The 7671-nt window shown below is 30.4% G+C and overlaps 1 protein-coding gene across 2 annotated transcripts; it reads left to right on the top strand.

The window, feature by feature from the left end:
- Positions 1-4069: 4069 nt before the first annotated feature.
- LOC140964415 (S-adenosylmethionine decarboxylase proenzyme-like) lies at positions 4070-6834 on the top strand. Of its 2 annotated transcripts, none has more exons than XM_073424182.1 (4): positions 4070-4208; positions 4292-4358; positions 5154-5306; positions 5406-6834. In XM_073424182.1, exon 4 carries the CDS (start codon positions 5582-5584, stop codon positions 6662-6664), a length of 1083 nt encoding a protein of 360 aa, XP_073280283.1. In that variant the 5' UTR covers positions 4070-4208; positions 4292-4358; positions 5154-5306; positions 5406-5581; the 3' UTR covers positions 6665-6834. The 2 variants fall into 2 exon arrangements, with proteins under 2 accessions (XP_073280283.1, XP_073280284.1); XM_073424183.1 differs by having other exon boundaries at positions 4093-4208; positions 4307-4358.
- Positions 6835-7671: the final 837 nt, after the last annotated feature.

The raw sequence follows: 7671 nt of genomic DNA, 5'->3' as shown, positions 1-7671 counted from the left end.
GCGGTACACAACATCACAGATGCTAGTTTCGAGCTCAAGCGACCTTTATCCATGTTTTAGGCTGCTGAATTGACTAGAAACGAATTTAGATTATACAGTGTTTACAAATGAGTTTCAACATCGAATTACGATTCATTTGTATTAAAGTATAATCAAAGACTTTATCTATGCTGATTGCATGGGTATACAGATAAAGTAAACTGAAACCATTAAAAAGTAAATTATATTAAAATAAAGATTGTTTATTACACTCGAGTCAATAAATTACCTAGCCAACAGTTAGTTTACAGGACATCTACTCTAACAGTAAAATGACATCAAATTAACCAAACATAATCATAAAAAATTGTTATATATTTAACAAAATCCTAGTTCGTGTAGGTTCCCATCTTTGACATATTTATGTTTTCTTCTGCCAATTTTCTTCGAAACTCGTTGCAGCTGTCAAAGAGCATCTTATAGTACATAAATCCACATTGCCGACAAAATTCGCTGTTTCCATGGAAATTTTAGCACCAATGGGCCCAATGATGTTTAGAAAAATACATATAAAATTTTTGTGAAAAATCTCCCAACCACAAACAAAATAGTTGGTGAAATAAAATAAAATTTTTTTTTAAAAAAAAACTAAATTTTTTTTCACAAAAATATATATACATGAAGTGTTATACCATTTTATATTCAAATAATTAATTAATTATTGGCTGGACCAATGCATGTGGACAAATTTTTTTAGTACAATTTTTACAACTGTTGGTGGATTAGGAGAGGTGCCACATTTGATTTACGTAGAGAATAATGACTAATCTAAAAGAACAAATGCAGGCCAACAATATTTTCAATGCTTCCTCCCACCAAGAGTTGAGCATCTTATCTTCATGCCTAATTTTAAAGTATTAGTCAATATAATAATATGCCTTATCTTCTTTTTGTTTCGAAGGATATATATATATATATATAATGAAAGAGCGGATGTCATTGCGGATGCTTTAATCTATTTTGTTTTTGAAAGTCGGGGAGTATCATTTTATTTCGAAAGAATTCTTGTCAAACCGATAGATCGATTTATTTTAGATCGAATTATTTAATTTGAGGAAGCATTGTAAACTTGAGTTTCAAACGAGTCTCGCCTTGAATATATTTTATATCTATCACAGTTATTAATAAAAATAATTTGCGTTACAGGGAGTGAGTTTGAAACTTCACGTAAATTCAATTCAATAGTTTAAATGCACTACAAATGTGGTTGATTTTAGTAGTATTTTAGGTGTTTTGAGTTTTAAGCATAATATTGTATGAATTTTCTTTAAGAGGTCAGAAAGTATTCTCTCTCATATTTTATAAGTGAGTCAATATATTCGCGAGTTATTTGATCAAAACTTGACTCTAACTTGATTTGACCGAGCTCACTAGCTACTCGATATATTTTTAGAATATACAATTTAAGGGATACTTTTGGTAATATATACCTAAAATTTGAGTCTAAAATATGTTAGGAAGACTTATCGAACATTACGAGCACGAGCAAGAGCACGAGCTCGATTACATAGACATGTACACGAGTTGAGCTCGAGCATTAAATTGATCACTCGATTAAATTTGAGTTTGAGTTCGAACTACATAATTTAAATTGAATCTAGTTTGAGCAGTGACATCTCAACTTTAATTTTATGATAACCAAATAGGTGTCTGCCAAACTTCTTGCCAACGCCACTTATATATTTTTAAAAAATAATATATACCTTCACTTTGCATATAGGGTTTGTATGTTATTTACCTTTTTGCCCTCAAATATTTATAAAATATTATGCAATGAATCTTCAAAACAAGGTCAATTCTCCCGACATGAATATCAAATTTGTATTGTTATTAAAAGTAAATTTAAAACAATATTTGATATAATTTATTAAAAATACGAGGATATGGATCACTAGAATTATCACGTATTTTGATAATTAGTTATATTATTTCTAAGAATAGGTCTTTTATAAGACGTTCTCACGTATCTTTATTCGTGAGACGGATCAATCATGTCTATATTTACAATAAAAATTAATATATTTGACATAAAAAGTAATATTTTTTCGTGAATAACCAATATAGAATATCCGTTTCACAAAATTGACCCATGAAATCGTCTCACAAAGTTTTTGTGTATTTCCAATATTTAATTATTCAAACCCCTCATGAAGTTTATGCCGTTCCTCAAATTTGGTGGATTATTGGTTGGACTTTTCCTTCGATCATACGCATCGTATGGTCTTGTTTCCGCAAAATACCTAAAATATCCTCCAACGATTATGCTCATGTATATAAAATAATTATATCATTTTGAAATCTATATATTTTTTTAATATAAACATAATTACTAAATTTAAAACTAATTTATGTACATTTTACTTTTAATATTGAAGAATATATGTTTTTGAAAATATGCCAACGAAGAATTGATAAAAAATAAAAAAAAAATTTAAAATTTATTTAAAAAAACCTCTTTTTATCATTTCGTTTATCACAAAAACTCACGTGAAACAGTCTTATATGTCAATTTTATAAGACGAATCTCTAACCATATACGATTCGTTAAAATTTTTTATTTTTTTGCTAAAAATTTACTATTATTTTAAATATGAATCAAATTTGAATCGTCTCATGAGAATAGATCTTGTCATACCATTTAATGAATGACACAAATATATATAAAAAAAGTTATAATAAAATACTGAGAAGATATGGGGAAAAAAGGGAGAAAGAATGAAATATTACTTTCTGAAAAGAAAATAAAGCTAAATGAGTTACAATTAGCAGAAAGAGTATAATTTTTTGCAATTTGCAATATTATCGATACTTGCGAATCTTTACTGTTTACGTTAAAGCAACGAATATTTTACAAAAAATGATTAATATAAACGAGAAACTACTATATAGATTTATTTTAAATGAAATTTATTCTTTAAAAAAAGTAAAGATATTTTAGATAAACATAAAATATACATTATATTATATAATTTATTAACTTTAAACATTTGAATAGGGATGTCAATGGCTCCGGGTTTTACCCAGACCCGCAATGGACCCGTCCCGTCTGGGGCGGTTTGGGCATACTAAATGGGTCATGGGGCCGGTCTCGGGTACAATTTTCAGAGCCGTCTGGGTATGGGGCGGATCATGGGTCCTATAATACCCGCCCCATATATGTGGATATAAATATTCTAGTGTTTTAGTTTTATTAATTTTCATGTAATTCATTATGTCGTAAAATAATTTGTTTGTTATTATTAAGTGTGGTCGAAGACATGAATTAATGCTCTATTATATTGTATTTAAAGATTTGTTTGTTTCATAATTCAGTCAAATGATAGATTACTGTTTTCATTTAAAAAAAATCGGATCTCACGGGTCTACCCGACCCCATTTCGTATTCGAGGTGGGACGGGTCCGAAAAATATTTAACTGAGGTGGGGCGGGTAATGGGTCAAAGTTTTCTTCATGGGACGAGTATTGGGTTTAGTCATATCCACCCCATTAACATCTCTATATTTGAACTTAATTAGAAAGAATATATACTTTATAAAAGAAAAAAATAATAACAAAAATCTTTACTTTAATATAGAATTTTAACAATATAGAAAATCATCTCAATTTTATGTAATGAAATATTATTTCAATCTTACCCAAGTTTAGACGAAAATATTGCTCTTAATTATAAAGAATTCATTATAAAAATATTTATAAAATAACAAAAACATTTTAATTAAAAAATCTTTCTAGTTAATATAAAAAATCTCGTAAAATATATTCCCAAGCTTCGAATCTTTATTTCACTTCCTATAATTTTTTTCTTTATACCAAAAAATATTATTGGAAAAAATTACTAATAAATAAGTAAAATTATTAATATTTATTATAAAAAAGGTATTTTAGAAATAATTAATATAAAAAAAATATGGCAAGAGAGTGGAGACCAAATAATTAAGGAAATTGAAATATGGAAGAAAATCAAAGCGAATGTTCGCTGGGTAAGGTTGTAATATCAAAGAAAATAAATGGCAAAAATATATTTTTCCCCCTATAAATAACCCCGCATCGTTTTGAGTTCGTGGAAAGAAAGGAAGAGAGAAACAAAACATCAAAAAGGGTAAATTGATTGTAACTTTTTCTAGGGTTTCATTGTGTTCTCCGGCCGCCGAAAACAATTTCAATTTTACGTGAGTATTTTTTGAATGATTGAATGATGATATAATCTTTCGGAATCGTTTTATTCTCTTCTTGTTTATTGTTTTGACTGCAGGGATATCTATTTGAGGTGAATCGTGGTTCTGTGGTGATAGTTTTTACGAAGAAATCAAAATTTTGATGTGAGTATGATTTTTTTTTTATCTGATTTGGTTTTGTGAATTTGATTTTTTTAGCTTTTTTTAGCTTTTTTTTTAAATTTTTTTTAATTTCAATTGATGCATGAATTTTTGGTTATGTATTCTGTTCAGGAAATGGAATTTATTGTATGGATAATCTTGGCTATTATTCTTGTAAATTTACATGTGAATCAAAGATGTTCTATTGGTTATTGTTCTTGTAGATTTAATTGTGAGTGTATATGAATTCAAATTGGTCTGTTGGTTTTTGATAGTAGATCGATAAATATTTGTATTGAAAACATAGAATTCCAATTTTTGAGATCTTGAAAATTATTTTTTGAATTTTATGTTTCTTGATTTATGTTGCATATCTGATCTGGAATCTATATATGTTTAAAATGTCCAGATTTGTGTGAAAACCAATAGAAAAAGTTTCTTCCATGGCTATGAACTTTTTGATGATTTTTAGCCAGACTTGTTTTCAATCTAAAATGAATTTATTTGTTTCAACAAAGCTGTTTTATTGGTGAGTTTATAGCCACAGACTTATTTTATGACTTATGAAAGTTTACACGCGATCTTCGCTACATATGTATTCTACTTCATCGATTTTCTATGTTCAGATCCAACCTGCTCGATCATTGAAATATCTGTTCGGAAACATGTGTGTGCCATGGTATCCTTTGGATTGAACAATCTTAATGTTCTGGATTTGTGCGTGTTTGCGCTGTTTTATGATATTATATGTGGTTTCTATGTTAATTTCCATCCTACAACTTTTCCTTGGTTATGCAGTCTAGAGTTGATGATCTAATGGAAGCTGAAGGTGGGAAGAAAAAGTCCAGTAGTAGTAAATCCTTATTTTACGAAGCTCCCCTTGGATACAGAATTGAAGACGTTCGACCAAACGGAGGCATCAAGAAGTTCAGATCTGCTGCATACTCCAACGTGAGTTCCTTGATTTTAATCAAAGCATGTTTTTTAGGACTTGGTTCTATAATATTGCCATTATTTTAACTGCCTTCAAATTTTTTCTTCCAATTGCAGTGCGCTCGCAAGCCATCCTGATATTCCTTAACTAGTTCCCTCCTCACGTCATTGACGTGATCAAAATAAGCTATTTAGTGATTTAGTTTTCAATTTTGTTCCTGCACTCCTTTTCTTCGCTTATTTGCTACCTTCTTCTCTGCATCCTCTGTCATAAGAAATTCCTGTTTCTTAAAATGGCTCTACCTGTCTCTGCTATTGGTTTCGAAGGCTTTGAAAAGAGGCTTGAAATCACCTTTTTTGAGCCTAGCATCTTTGCTGATCCTGAAGGAAAGGGTCTTCGTGTTCTTGCCAAACCACAGTTGGATGAGATTTTGGGACCTGCTGAATGCACCATAGTTGCTTCCCTGTCGAATGAGTATGTTGACTCATATGTTCTCTCTGAGTCTAGCCTCTTTGTGTATGCTTACAAAATCATCATAAAAACTTGTGGGACGACAAAATTGCTTCTATCAATCCCTCCCATTCTGAAGTTGGCTAAATCCCTCTCCCTCTCAATTAAAACTGTAAGGTATACCCGTGGAAGCTTCATTTTCCCCGGGGCTCAGTCATATCCTCATCGCAACTTTTCTGAAGAAGTAGCTGTCCTAGATGGCTATTTTGCGAGTCTTGGTTCTGGAAGGGGCAAAGCTTATGTTATGGGCGGTTCAGACAAACGAAAGAAATGGCATGTTTATTCTGCGTGTGCAAGCTCTGCTGAGTATTTTAACCCTGTTTACACTCTAGAGATGTGTATGACTGGCTTGGACAAGGAGAAAGCATCTGTTTTCTATAAGAAAGAATCTAGCTCCGCAACTCTGGTGACTCACGAGTCAGGCATAAGAAACATTCTCCCTGAATCAGACATATGTGACTTCGAGTTTGAGCCATGTGGTTATTCCATGAACTCCATTGAAGGAGCTGCAATCTCTACTATCCATGTTACACCAGAAGACGGATTTAGCTACGCCAGCTTTGAAGCATCTGGGTATGATTTTAAGGCTGTGACTCTTGGCCCGCTGATTGGGAGGGTTTTGTCTTGTTTCGAGCCTAAAGAGTTTTCCATATCATTGCATGCTGATGTTGGTTCTAAGCCAATGCCTCCAGCTTTCATGCTTGATCTGAAAGGTTACTTGCATGACGGGAAAAGCCAAGAAAATTTAGGAGCGGCTGGATCAATAATCTACCAGAAGTTTGTGAAGACTGAATTCTGTGGTTCTCCTATATCGATACTGAAATGTTGTGGAGAAGAGGACGGTGATGAAGAAGAAAAGGAGTAGCTTTTACTTTTTACTTTAGCCTTGTTCAATAAAATTATGGGTTTGCCCATAATACCTGTCAATACTCTTTACCGATTTGTGTGGGATGTTGTGTTGTTACTGCTCTGGATAATCTGTGGGTTTATTGTTTTTAGCTATTATTAATTTGGTTGCTATGATTTTAGAAATTATTATCACTATTAATGATTTCACCTACCAGATTAAAAATTAATTTCAAGACTTTTTGAATTCTTATTAAATTCAAATTTAGTCTGAGAATATTGAAAGTATAAAATACATTTAAATGTTTGCATTGATTATGCTATTTCATTAAATTTCTAATTTTATTTTCGATTTGTTAGAATTTTTAAATTTAATTTGTTTTTTAATTGTATGATTTATAATCAATTTAGTTGATTTGTATTTTAAGCAATCGCACTCAGATTTGCTATTTTTAATTATTAATTAAATATAATAATATTATGTGCATCACACGCGTTAGATATTAGTTCAAAGTAAAAACAAAGACTCAAGTATTGGTGTTATTCAAATGCACTTGCACAAATTTATGTGATGTGGGCGTGTCAACTGTAAAAATATACCAATTTGTGTATAAAGCCCACTAAGCCAAATTGACACCTGAAAATGAAGTTATTTGGCAAAAAAAAAAAAAAACATTTGTTTAATACAAAATAAAAACTAAAAAACTAATCCGTTCATTTTCTTTTTCTTCACCAAACCTTTCTGAAACTATACAGTTTTCCAAAATCATTGCACTTTTGAAAATTAATATTTTAATATTGAATGTTGAATATTTGAATGTTGAAAATTAGGTAAAATTAGGTGTTGAATATTGAAATTTGTGTGTGATGATGAAGGTAATGATGTAATTTTTTTTGGGATTATTTGTAAAGATTTTCTATAAATAGATCTCTCATTTGTGAAGAAAATCATAATTGAGTTGAGAGAAAAATATTATAAGGTGTGTAGTGTGATAATTTTGAGAGTTTGAGATTTTTACTTTTTAT

Source organism: Primulina huaijiensis, chromosome 18 (genome assembly GCF_012295235.1).
Source record: "Primulina huaijiensis isolate GDHJ02 chromosome 18, ASM1229523v2, whole genome shotgun sequence".
Taxonomy (NCBI): Eukaryota; Viridiplantae; Streptophyta; class Magnoliopsida; order Lamiales; family Gesneriaceae; genus Primulina; species Primulina huaijiensis.
The sequence above is the reverse complement of the archived record's forward strand: the minus strand, read 5'-3'. Positions and strand labels throughout refer to the sequence as shown.